Genomic DNA, 18,908 nt, shown 5'->3' with positions numbered 1-18,908 from the left:
ACAGATAATTTCAACAACAAAGTTCTGGACATGATAACACATTCTCAGGCTTATCCTCCATTTCAGTTGCAGAACCTGCGATGGGTGACACCGTATGTTGGGTTCTTTGTAACAATGAGCTAATATTGGTACCAATATGGAATGGTGATGTTTCCTTGTTGAGTAATGGTTAGTTTGATATGTGGAATGTTATGTAGTTGATTTAAAATCCTTGTTAATGTTGTCCGTTTTGCCAACAAAATACTACTCACGGGCATTCCCGTGCATATCCGTCTCATATGATGATTTTCATAGAATCATAGAATTTACAGTGCAGAAGGAGGCCTTTCGGCCCATTGTGTCTGCACCGGCCTTTGGAAGGAGCATCCTACTTAAGCCCACACCTCCACCCTATCCCATAACCCTGTTCCCCCACCTAACTGTTTTGGACACTAAGGGCAATTTATCATGGCCAATCCACCTAACCTGCACATCTTTGGACTGTGGGAGGAAACCGGAGCACCCGGAGGAAACCCACGCAGACACGGGGAGAACGTGCAGGCTCCGCACAGATAGTGACCCAAACTGGGAATCGAATCTGGACCATGGAGCTGTGAAGCAACTGTGTTAACCACTATGCTACCGTGCCGATTTTGCATCGCATTTCAATCAAACCTTGAAGCTGGAACAGTTTGCCTGAGTCCAGTAGCGTCAGCACTAGAAACAGCCAGCAACAATCGAACACTCAAGAGCAGAGTCTCAGCATTGGGGATGTCCTCGCAACCTAGGGGTGAGTGACCAAAGGGTGAGTGTGTGGATCAGTGGGTGGTATCTGAGCTGGTCTCCTTAATGTTGCTGGCAGGAATCTGGAGTTTGGGGTCTAGGGGCTCTTAATGTCGCCGAGGGTCAGTGTGCAGAGCGAGCTTATCCAGCACAACTGGATTGCTGGATGGCACTCTGAGAGAAGGCAGGACTCGTAAGGGTGGGGGAGGCTTGGGCGATCCGAGGGTCCAGGGGTGGAAGTCCAAACTGATTGTTGCTCTCTCTCCTTCTCCAATTCCTTGCAGAGACCAGAATGGCTGTTATAGTTGATCCTGCAGAGTATGCTCTCGCTCTGCTTTAAAAAAAAATTATTGGGATGTGGCCGTCTCTGGCTGGGCCAGCATTTGTTGCCCATCCTTAATTGCCTTTGAACTGAGTGGCTTTCTGGGCCATTTTAGTTGGGGGGGGGGGGGGGGGGGGGAGAGACGGGGGGGGGGGGGGGGGCAGTTAAGCGTCAACTGTTTAGAGTCACATGTAGGCCAGACTGGGTTAGGATGGCAGATTTTCTTCCCTGCAGATGGATTATTATGACAATCTGCAATGGTTTCATGGTCATCATTAGACTTTTAGAACATAGAACATAGAAAAGTACAGCAGTGAACAGGCCCTTCGGCCCTCGATGTTGTGCCGAGCAATGATCACCCTACTCAAACCCATGTATCCACCCTATATCCATAACCCAACAACCCCCCCAACCTTAATTTTTAGGACACTACGGGCAATTTAGCATGGCCAATCCACCTAACCCGCATATCTTTGGACTGTGGGAGGAAACCGGAGCACCCAGAGGAAACCCGCACACACATGGGGAGGACGTGCAGACTCCGCACAGACAGTGACCCAGCCGGGAATCGAACCTGGGACCCTGGAGCTGTGAAGCATTTATGCTAACCACCATGCTACCGTGCTGCCCCAAATTTAAATTCCAGATTTTTATTGAATTCATATTTCATTATCTGCCATGGTTGGATTCAAACTCGAGACCCCAGAGCATTACCCTGGGTCTCTGCATTACTAGTCCAGTGCCAAAACCACTTTGCCACTGCCTCTCCCAAGTGGCAGCCCAGACGGCCAAATGCCTGAGAAGGCAGCAGCGATGCCACAGGTTGAAGGAGGAACCCATGTGCAGTGGGCCGCCACACATCCTGAAGAACCGGCCCCCTGTCAGGCTGAGAAGGGACACAGAGGGGTCGCCAGTGACAGCCCAAGGTATACAGGTATTGCTGGTCATTCAAGGAAATGACAGACAACATGTGCCACAGGAGACTCCATCTCAACAAAGATACAGTGCGGCAGCTATGCCATGGCCTTGCGGACTTGGCACCTCATGGAGGAGGAGGACACTCGCTTCCAGTGGGCTTGAAGGTCACCGCACCCTAAACCTCTTTGCCATTGGTTCATTCCAGGGTTCGAGTGGGGACATGTTCGGAATTTCCCAAGCTACAGCCCTCAAGTGCATCCGTGTGGTCCTACGTCTTACAGTATGCCCAGACATCAGACTATATTAACGTTGAGCTGGACCAAGCCCATCAGGATGCCCAAGCTGCAGGATTCTCCACCATTGCAGGGTTGCCCCAGGTACAGGGGGGTAATAGATGGTACACATGTCGCCTTGTGCGCACCGGGGAATCAGGTGATCCTCAATCACCTTTATCTTACGTGTTCTACTGCGACGTCTAGGTGTATCCCTAGGATATACATCAGAGGTGGAGGCAGTCTGCTGTTTTCATGCCCTGTGCCCCTTGATGGCCTTGGTGGCGTCCTCTGGAGGGTCTGGGGACGTAGGAATCAGGCCGATCTACTGATGTCACTGGCGGCACTGTGCCACGCTGTTCTGTCTATTGTCCTTGAAATGCACCGGTGTCAGGAGTAGGGATTTGAGAGAACTGGAGACCCCTGCTGTCTCCTTGGTGGCAGCTCCAGGATGGCATCAAATGCTTCCTCCTCCCTGATGGTACCAATATGACCCTGGGTGTCTCCATGGGACAGAGAGACAGCTTTCGTGAGCTGCAGAGGCCTCTGCATTATCTGGCTCTGCCGGTCCTAGTGTCTCTCCATTGTCTGCACCATGGTGTCGACGCCCTCTACACCATGGTATTGTTGCCCTCAGTGAGGCTCCTCAGCTACTCAACCATGGTCTGCAGTGCTTCGGCAGTGTCCGGCTGTATCTGGGACATGTCCTTCGTCAACTAGGACAGGATGTCGAGGCCCTCAGCCATGGCCATCACAGACTGAGCCATGCCTTAGACATCAGCTCTCAAGACACTAACCTTGTGATGTAGGCTTTCCACTGCAGTTGCCACTCTAGCAGTGTTGGCCTTCGTGCGAGGCAATGCTGACATCATCTCCTGCATCCGTCGACATCGGGACTCCTCCAATCAACTATGCCCCCACTGGAGTGTCGCTGACATCTCCTCCTGAATCTCACCGCCGTATCCTAGCATCTGCATAAGCTCTGGGATAACCTTGTCCAGAGGCTCGGCATCCGACTGGGACCCAGTTATGTCCTGGGATCCAGCAGATCACCGACTGCTGACTCCCTTGCATGTTCCTGCATTTGTGTGGTGTTCACCGGATTGTCCTGTCCACTGCTGTCGGCTACAAAGGTGTGTGTTTCTGCGCTGGTGGAAGGTGTGGGTGAATGCGGTGGCGACTCGATTGTGGTATCCTTGGAGCTCTCCCCCGAGGTGGACTCTTGGGCTCGGCTGGGGTGGGGGGGGGGGGGGGGGGGGGGGGGGGGGAGGCAACGTCTCTGGAAGGCCGAGCCCCATCAGATGGAGATACTGTGAGAGAATGGACATGAGATCAGTGAGAGGGAAGAATTATTTTGTCTGACATGAATAACTCACTTGAGACAGGTCACTGGGTGAAGGGGCAGTGGATCCTCATCTCTGCAGCGCAGGCCAACCTCGCCGTCAGTGACTGCGCTCGCTTTGGTCAACCCCGCGATCTCCAGGGCCCATTTCTCATAAGGTGTGAGGACTTTGATCTCTGGTACCCTGGAAGACACCAGCTGAGCAGATGATCTGCCAGATGATGGCACCACAGGGGTATGGGGGAGGACATCCTCTCCCGGTGGCCATCAAGGTGAATGTTGCCCTGAACCTCTATGCAACGGGGTCCTTCCAGGCGCCGACTGGGGACCTGTCTGGCATCTCACAACCGCGCCATCACAGATGCCCTATTTGCCCAGGCAGCTCAATACATCCACTACAATGTGGACCGAGCCCACCAGGCTGCCCGGGTGGCGGGGTTTGCTGCCATCGCCGGGATGCCCTGCGTCCAGGGGGTGATCGAAGAGATGCACGTCCCCCTACGAGCACCTGCAGATGACAGGCTGCTCTGCACAAACCAAAAGGGGTATGTGACTATCAGCTGTGCATCATAATAGTCTGCACCCGATACCTGGGCAGTGTGCACAACTACTTCATCCTGGCACACTCAACGATTCCCAACATGTTCGAGATGCCCCCCGCCCCGGCTGGTGATTGGCTCCTGTGTGACTGTGGTTATCCACTGCGGTCGTGGTTGATGATACCTACCCAGAGGCCACAGATCACCGTGGAGACCTGCTACAACGACGCCCATGTAGTGACCAGGGCTGGGATTCTCCCCTACCCGGCAGGGCGGGGGGTCCCGGCGTAGCGGAGTGGCACCAACCACGCCGCCGTCGGGCCTCCCCAAAGGTGCGGAATTCTCCGCACCTTTGGGGGCTAGGCACGCGCGGGAGTGGTTGGCGCCATGCCGACTGGCGCCAAAACCGGTGCCAACGGCCTTTGACGCCCGCCGCCCGGCGTCGGGGCTGGCCAAAAGGTCTTCGGCCACTGACGCACCGGCGCATAGGTTCCCTTCCGTCTCCGCCATGGTGGAGGCCGTGGCGGCGGCGGAAGAAAAAGAGTGCCCCGATCGCGGGCCAGGCCACCGTGGGGGCACCCCCGGGGTCCGATCGGCCCGCGCCCCCCCCCCCCCCCAGGGCTTCGGGGGCCCGCTCCCGCCGCCAATCCCGCCGCCACCAGAGGTGGTTGTAACGACGTCGGCGGGATTGGCCTCTCAGCGGCGGGACTTCGGCCCATCGCGGGCCGGAGAATCGCCGCAGGGGGACCGCCGATCGGCGCGGGGGGGGCAAGCCGATCGGCACGGCGCGATTCCCGCCCCTGCCAATTCCCGGGTGGCGGAGAATTCCGGTCATGGCAGGGGCGGGATTTACGCCGGCCCCGGGCGATTCTCCGACCCTGTGGGGTGTCGGAGAATTTCGCCCCAGGAGTGTGATCGAGCGCTGCTTCAGCCTCCTGAAGATGTGGTTCAGGTGCCTTGACTGTTCTGGAGAGGCCCTCCTGTATGACACAGAGAGGGTCATCCACATTGTGGCAGCCTGCTGCATTCTCTACAACATCTCGCAGCAGTGATTTGACATGCTGGAGGAGGAGGAACGGCAGGCCTCGTCCGACAAGGAGGATGTGAAGGCGGGCGAGGATGGGCAGGACATAGGGCCCAGGCAGACACGGTAGGCTTCACGACATGTGCACCAGGGCCAACATGCACGGGACGCTCTGATCGCCTCCAGGTTCACCAACTAGTGAACTGGCCAGATGCACGGACACCGCATCCCACCCCCACACCCCCTCACTCCTGCCCCTAGCCACCCCCTGACTGCAACCCTCTCTGTGATACATACCTGTCGCACTACGGGGTGGGGGCCCTAGGTTGACATTAATAGCAGGTCTGGTCCATGGAATGGAGGATGAAGACAACCCACGACAGTGTGAACAGATTTATCCCTAGCCCCTATAACTCAACTCTGTCTTCCTGGCCTTACGGGCCCCAATGCTACACCTAGGTGGTTCCCCAGATTGTACAGCAGCAGTGTGGAAGCGGCCTGCTGTGATTCCTTCCCTGCGCCATGGGTCCCTGTTGGCAACCCTCCTCTGGGCGACTGGGCCTGGATGGGCTCGGCTGTTGCTCAGGTGTCCTGGTGGCGTGGTGCCGGCCCGTTCTGCCCGCTGTCCACCTGATGCATCAGGGACAGGAAGGGGGAGGGCAGGAAGGGAGTCTGATGTTCCGGCACCACCCCTGTGGGTGCCACTGGCATGGGCCCTATCACCTCCTCCTCCCTCTGGGGCTATTCCCTGGGGCTCCCCCGCCACCTGGCACTGCCAGTCCTGGAGGCCCGCTCTGGTCTTAACCAAGGTCCGCAAGCTCGTGGCCATGGAGCACAGGGAGTGGACCATCTCCATCTATATATTGGCCACAACAGTCGCCCCCAATGCCTCCACCGGGGATGCCACCTGTGCGATGTTGCCCTGGGTGGCACACATTGACGGCACTATCTCCTGCTCCCGCGCGTGGTTAGACTACTCTAACTGCACTTGCAGATGCTGGATGCTCGCCGACAACCCTTCTTGCAGTCCCTGGCTCTGCAACTGCATCTCCACTATAGGGCGGCACGGTAACACAGTAATTAGTACTGTTGTTTCACAGTGCCAGAGTCCCTGATTTGATTCCTGGCTTGGGTCACTGTCTGTGTGGTATCTGCACGTTCTCCCCGTGTCTGCGTGGGTGTCCTCTGGGTGCTCCAGTTTTTTCCCACTTCAGAAAGACGTGCTATCAGGGAATTTGGGCATTCTGAATTCTCCCCCAGTGAACCCGAACAGGCGCCGCGGTGTGGCAAGTAGGGGATTCTCACAGTAACTTCATTGCAATGTTCATGTAAGCCTTCTTATGACGATAATAAAGATTATTATCATCATTATTATTAGATGGGACTGAATGTTCCAGTGGCCCGAGGCCCATCTGGGAGGCAGCTAGTCCCTGGTGAGGGTGGTGTGGGGGTGAGGGTGGTGTGTGGATGATGTGGGGGTGGTGTTGGGGGTGAGTTAACACATGTTATGGGGAACCGCAACTAAACGGGGTTTCACTTCCTCGTCCGCGGCTGAACTCTACCTCGGCTACCTCCCTTTCCTCCGGTCCACTGACCACGTCCGCGGCCCTCTGCTCTGACATACTGAGGGGCTGGAGATCCAACAGTCCCACTCCTGTCTTCTCCCCATCCCAGCGCTTGTGCGCAGCCTTCTCCTGGAGGTGGGGGAGGGGCAGAAGACAACAGTGTTAGACAGTCCAGCTAATGCAGCCCAGGGGGTGGGTTGCTGGTGGCCTCAGTGGACAGAACTCCCGGTCATTGCGGCCGGTATGGGAACTGGCATATGGTGCAGGGTGGGGGTTGGGACTCCTTCCGGGTTGGGGGCTGGGTAGGGGTATGGGTCTGTGGGACGAGGCTTGGTGCCAGGGGCACAGTGCTGCCTACTCACCTTGGCTGCCCTGAGGAGGTTGTGCAGTTTTCTTCTGTACTGCTGGCCAGTCCAGACTACATTGCCCATGGAGCTTATAGCCTCTAACCCCTGTGCACAGGCACAATGAGCGGAGGCGGCTGGCAGCCTCCTTCCTGGGCCAGGGTATAGTGTCACCCTCCTCTCCACGACATTCAAGAGGGTCTCCAGCTCAGCCTCCGTGAAACGTGGGGCTGTGTCTTTTCCTGCCATCTGGTTGGCTGGGATGCTGTGTGTGGTGAGTGCAGTGTGTAAATGCAGCTTGTCAGCCTCCTGAGTGTCAATCGCAAATCCAGCCCCATTTCTCATTAGAATCAATTGGGTTCCATGTGGCTGCGGTGCTAGCCCCTTAACAGTGGTGTAGTGCCAGTTTTGCTATCATGAAAGTCCATGGATTCTGCGTTGGCGTCAACACTTAGTCTCAGAAACGGAGAATCCCGCCGAGTATATTTTCATAACGTTTGAAAATTCAGCCTTTAAAAACTGACAAGTTTTGGAAATTCTGGGCTATTTGAGTTGGTCACTGTTACCATATATACTGTAAAGCTGAAACAACATCTGTTGTGTCCAAATAACATGAGTCAAAAATAAGGAGCCATCCCAATACTGTATTATTAAACCTCTTCCATAAGAAAACACTGGGAAACATTTTAATTAAAATGAAATGAATTAAACAATTCGACTCCTCCTGTTCTCCCTTTGCCGCACTCTCACCTCTGCCATTTTCTCAGTTTTTTGCTGCTAATTGTCTCAAAGGCCCAATAGTATGAAGATTAGCTGAATCAGGAACATGCCAAATGCTGCAGCAAGTCTAACAAAGGAGCCCCATCACAACTTACTGCCAGTAGCCCCAGCAATAAGACTGAGTCCTCTACTAAGTTAATGATCTTCCTGAAGTGCAATCAGGTGGCTTGAGGCTGAGTCCTGCTTACTTGGATTTTAAAACATTTCAACAACAATTACTGTGAAAAAGTAATTGTTTAAAACATTTTGCAATATTGATCTCAGCCCAGTAAACAAGAGATTTTATACCCCCTGGCAAATTAAAAGGAAAAGGAACCACTCCGACGTCAAGCCGCCCCAAAGGTGCGGAATCCTCCGCACCTTTAGGGGCTAGGCCTGCATCTTTAGGGGCTAGGCCCGCCCCGGAGTGGTTGGCGCCCCGCCAGCTGGCATGGAAGGCCTTTGGCGCCATGCCAGCCGGGGCCGAAGGGACTGCTGACATCATCCCCGCGCATGCACCGGGGGGGGGGGGGGGGTTCACCTACGCATCGGCCATGGCGGAAGATGATGGTCGGCGCGCAGGAAAAGAGTGCTCCCACGGCACAGGCCCGCTCGCGGATCGGTAGGCCCCGATCGCGGGTCAAGCCACCGTGGGGGCACCCCCCGGGGCCAGATTGTCCCCCCCCCCAGGACCCCGGAGCCCGCCCGCGATGCCAGGTCCTGCCGGTAAGGGACCTGGTTCAATCTACGCTGGCGGGACCGGCATAGAAGCAGCGGGACTTCGACCCATCGCGGGCCGGAGGATCGACGGTGGGGGCCCGCCAACCAGCGCGGCACGATTCCCGCCTCCGCCGAATCTCCGGTGCCAGAGAATTCGGCGGCCGGCGGGGGCGGGATTTACTGCGCCCCACCCCGGCGATTCTCCGACCCAGCGGGGAGAGGGGGGGGGGGGGGGGGGGGGGGGGCGGAGAATCCCGCCCACAATGTATATTGTTTGTGAAGCTCTAGATAAACCAGCGTACTGTGGGATAGATTTTCAAATTACAGAACCATCTGCATGTAAAACTACCAATTCAGAGAGGAAATTAAAATCAAATGAGTTCTATAATGGTCAACCAGTCCACAATACTGCTCTGATGTTTGCGGAATAGTTGAACATCTATCCACATGAATATAAAACCAACCTATGAAAATGTACAATGCACAAATCTGACTAAAAAGATCTTATTGATTTTTAGGGGAGACAATCCCTCACTTCTCCATGATGTTTTATGATTGTATATATTAACAAATATTTTATTTTAAAATGTTTTCACATTTTTAAGATGCCAATGCAATGCCAGTTTGCCACATGAGAACTGAAATAAAAATGATTTGACGTGCAAAAGAATTGCCAGAAACAATTGAAGCTCACCAGAATGGTTAAAAATCTGTCCTTCATACTTTCTGTACTAAATGACAAATATTGATTGATAATGTAGTTATTGCCGATTGGGTTTTTGAATTGCTATGATTTATTCAGCCTTGGAGACAGAAGGAATTGCATAACGGTGAGGATTTTCATTAATTCCAAGGGGCTGGTAAATCGCTGGCTTTTAAAGCAGACCAAGCAGGCCAGCAACACAGTTTGATTCCCGTACCAGCCTCCCCGAACTGGTGCCGGAATGTGGCGACTAGGAGCTTTTCACAGTAACTTCATTGAAGCCTACTCGTGACAATAAGTGATTTTCATTTCAAGTCCCCCTGCTATAGTGACACTCCCAAGATGCTGTCGTAAAATGTAACTTAGTTAAAACATTTTTAAATTGACTGTAAATTTTCATACTGGTATCATTTTGGTTTCACAAACAGGTTAAGGTTAAATAAAATTAAGAACTACATTATTAACGATTCTTGCATATGTTTATTTTCAATGAAATTGCATAACATATAAACATATTCAGTAATTAATTTTAGCCTGACTGGGTATCGGGTTCTGATTTTTTGGCAATGTAAGGAATAGCAAGTCCTTCACAACCTCTGGTGTAAAATATCAGTAAAAAGGGGAATTGCTGCTGTTGTGATGTGTTATTTTAAATATTTATTTCCAAATGTGTTGGTAGGAATACCTGTCTATGGAAAATACACTTGCTTTTCACATGCAGAAAGAGATGAGAGTTAACTGTTTTGGAACAAACCAATTGTTGGACCTTTAGTTGAAATTTAAAAAATGTATTTCACATGTGGGAATATTGCTGACATAATATAAGTATAACTGTGCATAATATGCAATGTCTTTTGTTACTATTATTCATTGGGGCCTGTGAAATAATTCACTATCCAATCCAGAAGTTAATGTGTTTGCATTGTCCCTTGCCATATTCATAAAACATCACTGAATGAATTAAATTAAACCTGCACAGTTTAGATCATTGAACGATATCATTGAAATAATAAAGGGTAAAATTCTACACACATCTATTAATTAAAGCATTGTAAATACAGTGTGGAACAATTTTAATTGAACATTTGGAAAAACTGTGAACTTTCATGCAAACGTTATCTGTGGAAGAATTTCAGTTCTCAAAGATTTCATCTGCATGAAAGTAAAAAATAAAAAATATGATTATTTTAATATCATACTTTCCCAAAACAAGTGGTATCTTACCGTGGATATCAATCTGTCAGATGTCCACCTCTGCAGCATGTCACCTATGTTGAGAAGAACAGCATTTGGGATGTGGGGAGCAGCCACGAACTGACCAGTCTTGTGCATAACCTGAAGTAAAGATATTGTAAATTGTTGAAATACCACCAGCTGCCACATTTACCATCTCTTCATCCCATCCCACCCATTATGTTTTTTCCTCCACATTTATCACTTTGCTGGAAGGTACCAATTCACTGGCAGCTTGCTACTAATTTGCCCAAAGTGGCCACTTTTCGTGCACTCCAACTTAAGCGTTAATAATGTTGACACATGAGTTGACTAATTTTGTGCGAGTCTAATTCTTGACCTAACATGAACATGCTTGTATTTTTCTGCAGAGGCCACTGATTATGATCAAGGGCAGCGAATTATGCTGCAATTTTTAATCCATGCTTTCTATCTTATCAGTTCTACACACACCTGGTAAGATGACAGTGGCTGCCCTTGATATCAAGGCAGCATTTGACCAAGTATGGCATCAAGGAGCCCTTAGCTAAACTGTAGTCAATGGGAATCAGGGGGAAAATTCTCCGTTGGTTGGAATCATACCTGGTACAAAGGAAGATGGTTGTGATGGTTGAAGGTCAATCAACTCAGCTCCAGACATCACTGCAGGACTTTTTTAGGGTAGTGTCCTAGGCCTAACCATCTTCAGCTGCTTGCTCAATGACCTTCCTTCCATCATAAGGTCAGAAGTGGGGATGTTTGCGGATGACTGCACAATGATCAGCACCATTCGGGACTGCTCAGATAATGAAGCAGTCCATGTCCAAATGCAGCAAGACTGGACAATATCCAGGCTTGGGCTGACAAGAGGCAAGTAGCATTCGCCCAACACAAGAGCCAGGCTTTGACCATCTCCTACAAGAGAGGATCTAACCATTGACCCTTGAACTTCCATGGCATTACCATCGCTGAATCTCACAATCAACATCCTGATCAGAAATTGAACTGATCTGGACATTAATACTGCGGCTACAAGGCAGGTCATGGCCAGGAATCCTACGACGAGTAACTCAACACCTGACCCCCAAAGCCTGTCCACCATCTACAAGCCAGGAGTGTAATGGAATACTCTCCCCTTGTCTGGATGAGCAGCTCAAACAACACTTAAGAAGCTTGACACCATCCAGGATAAAGCAGCACGCTTGACTGCTCCGTCTTCCACAAACATTCAAACCCTCCACCCCAACGAACAGTGACAGCCACGTGTACCATCTACAAGATGCACTGCAGTAACTCGCCAAGGTTCCTTAGACAACACCTTCCAAACCCATGAGCCTTACCATCTAGAAGGACAAGAGCAGCAGATATCTGGGAACCCCACCATCTGGAAATTCCCCTCCAGGTCATTCATCACCCTGACTTGGAAATATATATTATAATATAATATTATTATTATATATCACCGCTCCTTCACTGTCACTGGGGCACAATCCTGGAACTCCCTCCCTGAACTCCCTCCCTAACAGCCCAGAAGTGTACCTACACATCAGGTACTGTAGTGGTTAAGAAGGCAGCACTCCACCACCTTCTGACGGGTAACTAGGGATGGGCAATGAATGCTGGCCCAATCTGTGATGCCCACATCCCGTAAATGAATAATAAAAACTTATCACCCTCAATTAGTTAGCTCAGCATAGACCTGAATCTGAGATTTTCTCATCCCTTCCTGAAAAAGTAAAAGGTAAAACATCTACTCACTGGGAAGCAGCACTAAATTTTGCTGCTACTATTAACGGGTGCAATTTACCACCCTTGTCGCCCCAGAAAGAGGTAGATTAAATAATACTAATAATCTTTAATTATCATAGGTATGAGGTTACTGTGAAAAGCCCCTAGTTGCCACATTCCGGCGCTTGTTCGGGTAAGCCGGTACTGGAATTGAACCCGCACTGCTGGCCTTGCTCTGCATTACAAATCAGCTGTCTAGCCCACTGAGCTAAACCGTCAATTGGGTGCAGGGTGGAGGTCCAGAGGCTGAGGGGGGTTGAAATATCCAAACTGCCTTTAAAAGCTGGCGCTCGAACCATGAGTACACTTCCTGCACTGGCGAGCTGAGCTGGTCGTTCCCCACCGAGGCCAAAATAAATGACAAGGTGTCGTTGTAAGATGTGGTCTTTGCAGCACTGATAAACAAACATCCAACTCAACACACCCTAAACAGGACTCTGGGCTGGATTCTCCCGCTCCGCTCGCCGCAAGAACATCATTGACAAGCCGCATTGGGGCCGGGATTCTCCAAAAATGCGGCTAAGTGTTGATGCCGACGTAAACAGCGGAGCGTTTCATGCCGTCGTCAATGGGCCTCTTTGCCCAGCGATTCCGTGACCCACAGGGGGCCAGCATGCCGCCAGAGTGTTTTGCACTGCTCCAGCCGCCAATATGTGGCCGCAGGATCGCGCATGTGCGCGGCGGCCGCTTCCGTGCCGCACCGCGCGACACAGCGGACCCACAGTCCAGCGCAGAAGGGAGTAGGCCCCCCCAGATCGCGTGCACCCACCAATCGGTGGCGTCGATCACGGGCCTGGCCGCCGTGGAGGACCTCCCCCTGCTCCCCACCAGGGCGGCCACCGCAGCCGGAACGCCGAGCTCCCGCCAGGTGGAACCTTAGGTGAACCACGCCGGCGGGAACTCGGACAGTGGACCGCAGAGAATCGGCGTGGGGGCCTCTTTCAACGGCCCCTGACCGGCGCCGCGTCGACTCTGCGCGCGTGACTGCCGCCGATTCTCCAGTCGCTAGAGGTTCGCGTCCCGGCGTTGGACCCAATCATGGGTCCGACAGCTCATTCTCCACCCTCGCGCCGAGCGCAATTTCGACGCAGAGGTTCGGAGAATCACGGCCTGGAACTCCATTGACCTCGGGTGGGATTCTCTGGTCGCTGGACAGGGGCGGCCGGAGAATCCCGCCCTCTGTTTTTGTCCAGTTGAATCGCCCTACATGATACATCTAGGAACCACAAGGTTTAGAACTTGCTGATGTCACATTAATATCTGTTCATAGTGAACAAATTCAGTGCAAGCAGAAGATCATTACGACATAAATGTCTGATGAAAGAGAAAATGAGGTCAAAGTACCATTTATAGAAAATAGAATCCAGAACTTTAGAAACATGTGGGCAGTACTGTAAATATATATGCGGCAGTGAAGATCAAAAATATAATACATGATCCAATTTAAATCAAAAGACGTAGTTTGATGGTTGAGGTGCTGTGATAATACCTTACAACAATATTAAAAAACAACTAAATCTGAAATGTACATTTACCTCTAACCCTCCACATTCATCTTGGAAAAGTAAAGTGATGGTTCCATAATCAGAATGCTCTCCACAACGGATCTGCTGACTCTTCACGGAGGATTTATGTATTGATGGATAATACAGAGATCGAAACATTGATTGATTTTGATTACCTTTAAAAGATTGCAAATAACTTAGAATGAATATAATGAACTAATGGTTTTATTTATTTCTATTTCTGAATAGATGAATTAGTGTATCTGACTAACAATCTCCAAGCTGTTTTTTATAAATACTAATGTATTTTCTATGGCATAACTTGAAGAGAAAACTAAAAAAAAGGAAGTACAAAGAACAAAGAACATTACAGCACAGGAACAGGCCCTTCGGCCCTCCCAGCCTGCGCCGAATCAGATCCTTTATCTAAACCTGTCGCCTATTTTCCAAGGATCTACTTCCCTCTGTTCCCCGCCCGTTCATATATCTGTCTAGATGCATCTTAAATGATGCTATCGTGCCCACCTCTGCCACATCCGCTGGCAAAGCGTTCCAGGCACCCACCACCCTCTGTGTAAAAAATTTTCCACGCACATCTCCCTTAAGTTAATTTATATTGGGCGTGATCAAACAGAAACATTTCTAAGTTCATTTGTGGCGGGTTTTTCAGCGCGTTTCCCGCTGGTTCTGCTATCAAACGGCACAAGGGGTGCAATCGTCCGGCCTCATTACGCTCTGGCTCAAGCAAAACGAGGCTGGTGAATAGCGGGAGAGGCCAAAAATGAGAACCGCGCCAGGTTTGCGACGCATCAGCCTGCTCTGGTAGGCGAAATTGGGATCTCGTCGTAGCAAGAGTTTGGAGGTCAGCCTGCATTGCGGAAGAAAGTGACAGAGGCATCATAATGGTTGTGCACAAAAGTGTTTAATGTGTTTTACAATCCCCCACTCTCCCGATGGTGCTGCCCTGCTGCCCTTCCAATCCCTACCCCCAACCCCCACCCTCCCTCCCTACCTAGCCCCCAAACCCCTCTCCCGGTGCCCTCAGTGATCCTCAACGTGCTTGGCCCTCCTAGCTGTACCACTACGTCTAGGTGTTTCCTTGGATGCACATCTGAGCTGGAGCCAGCCAGCTGCTTACCTCGTCCCATGCCTTCGATCTCCCTGGTGGGTGTCCTCTGGGGGTTCTGAGACCGGAGGGCCCCAGTGCACTTTTCGGTGGCACATGCACAGCGATGCCGCCTTGTCCCATGTCCTGACTTCGTGATGCAGCATCATCAGAGTGGTGGACCCGGGGGTGCTGGTGGCCACAGTCGCCACTCCATGGGACGGTTCCGGGTTGGTACCCAGTGCCCCCTTCTCCCGGTCGGCGCTCATAAGGCCCTGGGTTCACCTTGTGACAGAGGGGCAGCTGGTTCTAGCCCTGGCTGCCCCTGCATCATCTGGCTCTGCCAGCCCTGGCAGTTTCCCATGGTCCGCACCATCGTGTCCACACCCTCGGTGATGCTTCTCAGTGACTGGAACATGCTTTGCAGCACCTCGGCAATGCCCACCTGCGACTGGGACAAGCTCTGCTGAGCCTCGGTCATTCTCATCTGAGAATGGAACATGTCCTGCAGAACCCCATCAAGGTCAGCCTGGTACTGGGTGCCATCCCCCAGCGAGTCGGACATTCTGCCGAGACTCTCAGCCATGGCTGACACCGACTGTGCGATGCCTTGGACACCTTCACTCATGCTGCTGGCAGCGTGCACCAGGCTCTCCAATGTGGTCGCCACCCTAACAGTGTTGGCTTCGGTGCACGCATTACGGGTGCCATCTCCTGCACCCATAGCCTCTGGGACTCCCCCAAGTGGGATTATGGATCTGCTGGAGTGATGCTGACATCTCCTTCTGAACGTCCTGGCTGCTCCCTATCATCCCAACCAGCTGCTACTCCCTCTGTACCACAGGCTCAGCATCAGGCTGGGACCCAGCTGAGTTCTTGGATCCAGCAGCCCTCTGACTGCTGGTTCTCCTGGAGGTTCCTACCTCCACCTGATCTGCATATTCAGCAGTGTGGTGCTCACTAGATTGTGCCTCAGAAGCCTGTTCACTAACATGTCACACCGAGGTGCGTGCATCTACGCTGGTGAGGATGACAGCTGTGTCGCGACTATAATGGTTGTGTACTCAGAGCTCTCCTCCGAGGTGATCATCTCAGAGGTAGAAGAGGTTGCCGCCCGAGATGGGCCGTCGGTGGAAGACCTGCGGGAAAATGAACATGTGGTCAGTAGGAGGGATGGGCCGGTCAGTAATGCAATCACGGATCACGTTTGACAGGTCCTCCAGGTGGAGCCCAATGATTCCTCACTTGTATGGCGTCCGCCAGTCTCTGCCTTGGTGACCGATCTATCCTCAGCCACACCAGTCACCTCCAGGGCATGCTCCTCGAAGGAGGTGAGGATTCTTAAGCCTGCACCCCTCCGCCAGTCAAGGCCCTCTCCTGGCGGTTATGGGAGAGCTTTTCCTGAGGAGACACAGAGGGGGCATCGTTGGCCACACGCGTGGTTCAGAGTGGTGGGAGTGGGGGGTATGAAGGGAGGGTTTCCGGGGGAGGGGTTGAGGGAGGGCTGGGCGTCACATGGAGAGTTAGGGGGTGGACACTCCCTTGGGGATGGGCAGTGGTGCGTGAGCGTTGGTGTCTACTCACTCATGCTACCCGGTTTAGGTCATTGATCTTCTTACGGCACTGGAGGCCAGTCCTCCTGATCGTATTCCCCGAGCTCACAGCTGCTTTGTGGCTGAATCTCGGGGGAACAGGACATCCTCCTGGACATGCCAAATCTTGGAGCTGGTCTCCTCAGAGCCATTGTTGCGAGCTGGCTGGGGTTGGCTGAACAAGTGCAGCTTAAGTGCCGCCCGGCCTTGTTAGCGGGAGCCGGCGAGTGCCGTCCCGGCAAATCAGCTGCTGAGCTTTCATTTGTGGCAAGAAGCCCGTGAGGCCTCGTTAAGTGGATCAATTAACGCTGAATAGCATTGTCGGCCTCACTGGGATGGACCAGGAAGCTCGCAGCAATTCCCGCTCGCTACCACACTTTGAACTTTTTCCGGAGAATTGTGCCACAGTCACTTTTTTGGACCCTGGGGAGTTTCTCTCCGGTTTAGCCCATAGATATTGGGCTGGATTCTCCGCAGCTCCGCGCCAAAATCGCGAAACGGGATCGGCCGGAGAATCGACTCCGTGCCGAAATCGCCTTTGATGCCGGTTTCGCGCCGATTTACGATTCTCCGGACCCCCCAACACGACGGAATCATGACGCTCGCCGCGTGGCCCGGAGAATCGCATTAGCTGCCCCGATGACCGATTCTCCGAGGCCTGAGCGATTCTACGGCCCGAATGGGTCGAAGACCCGACGGCATGGTTTTAACCACCTATAAAAAATCGTGATGCCGGCGTGCTGGCTGATGCGGTGGCGGGGTGAGATAGGGGATCGTGTGGGGGGACCGCAGGCCGACGTAACGGACACAGGCCCTGCTTTCCGCAGGGAGGGAGTGGGCCCTGCCAGGGTTGGGGAAAGTGGGGTACAGGTCAAGCAGTTGGAGCGCCCCTGACATGACAGGGCGGTGTTCACGCAATGGGCGTGAGGAGCGGGCCGCAGAGGGGCAGGTGCCAGCCGCTCAGGTTGGAGGGCCACCCACCCAGCAGGCCGAGGAGGAGGAGGAGGAACAAGTCGAGGAAGCGGACAAGGAGAAGGAGGGTGGTGGTGGTGCCAAGGAGGTGCCCGATGAGGCCCTGCGTGTACCGGCACTGCATGTCCTTTGATGACCTCCTGGACTGGGCATGCAGGAGGAGACTGTGGATGAGCCTGGAAACTGTCACTCACATCTGCCACATGATGGCACACCTGGCACTGCGTGGGATTAGGGGGGCAACACCCACCACCCGTGGCCGTCAAGGTGACAGTCGCCCTGAACCTCTACGCCACGGGGTCGTTCCAGGCACAGGCATCGGTGCATCGGTGCATCCGCGCCGTCATGGACACCCTGTATGCCCTTGCAGACCAGTACATACAGCTCCCTGTTCCCCGCGCCCACCAGGATGCCCAGGCAGCAGGGTTCACTGCCATCGCCAGGATGCTCATGGTCCAGGGGGTCATCAATGGGGTGCACGTCGCCCAACGGGCACCGGAGGATAACAGGCTCATGTTCACGAACAGGAAGGCGTACCACTCTATGAACGTTCAGGTGGTCTGTGACCACCAGATGAAGATCCTGCACGTCTGCACCCTGTACCTGGGCAGTGTGCATGACTCGTTTATCTTGGTGCAATCATTGATCCCCGGCATGTTCGCGGGACGCCCCTCCCCTCCCCTGGCTACGGGGCTGGTTGCTGGGCAACAGGGGTTACCCGTTGTGGTCATGGCTGATGACGCCTGTACGGAGGCCACAAAGCGACGCGTAGAACCGCTACAATGAGGCCCATTGTGCAATCCGGGGTTAGGTCTGCCAAAAGGGAAAGCGGGTCGACCTTAAGGGTTGCGAGGCCGCAAACAGTAAAGGGTGGTAGGGGCCTGCCAAATTTCAGGGTTAGGCTCTGGAGGTTGCACTGGAAGTCCAGGCCGCGTAGCAAGGCAGCACAGAGGTTAGGGAAGCCGCTGAACTCTACCGGTAAGGGTGGTGATACAGTAACCCCGGATCGCCACGGAGTGAGATCCGGAGGCCAGGGAGACTTTTTGGTTAGCGGGGTGTACTGCGAGGGAGCATCCCCTTACCATATCGGGGTGGATGAAGCTCTCAGTGCTCCCGGAGACCAGAAGGCAGGATAACTCGTGCTCGTCAACCTTCACCTTTGTCGAAGCGGTCGCGAGGTTGTGCGGTCGAGACTGGTCGATTGTGACCAAGGCAAGACGCGGCTGGTAGTCGGCGGTTGGAGGCGATGAATGGCCCGATGAGGTGCCCAACGGGCAGTGGTCCTGAAGCGGGTAAGATGGCGGCGCCCACGGGCCGCACGTGTCCTGAGGCAGGCAAGATGGCAGCGCCCAATGGTTCTGAGGCAATCAAGATGGCGGCAGCCACGGGCCGCACGTGTTGTGAGTGGAGCAAGATGGCGGCAACCACGGGCCGCACGTGGTCTGGGGAGAGGAAGATGGCGGC

At 53.1% G+C, this 18,908-nt stretch overlaps 1 protein-coding gene across 1 annotated transcript in view; it reads right to left on the bottom strand.

The window, feature by feature from the left end:
* LOC119971019 (2-oxoglutarate-dependent dioxygenase htyE-like) overlaps nt 1-18,908 on the bottom strand; it is a 54,740-nt gene that overhangs the window by 15,314 nt on the left and 20,518 nt on the right. The window contains 2 exon segments of the mRNA XM_038806134.1: nt 10,495-10,605; nt 13,806-13,951. Of these exon segments, the coding sequence (XP_038662062.1) occupies nt 10,495-10,605; nt 13,806-13,951 (257 nt within the window).

The sequence above is a fragment of the Scyliorhinus canicula genome, chromosome 9, assembly GCF_902713615.1.
Source record: "Scyliorhinus canicula chromosome 9, sScyCan1.1, whole genome shotgun sequence".
In the NCBI taxonomy this organism is placed as follows: domain Eukaryota; kingdom Metazoa; phylum Chordata; class Chondrichthyes; order Carcharhiniformes; family Scyliorhinidae; genus Scyliorhinus; species Scyliorhinus canicula.
The sequence above is the reverse complement of the archived record's forward strand: the minus strand, read 5'-3'. Positions and strand labels throughout refer to the sequence as shown.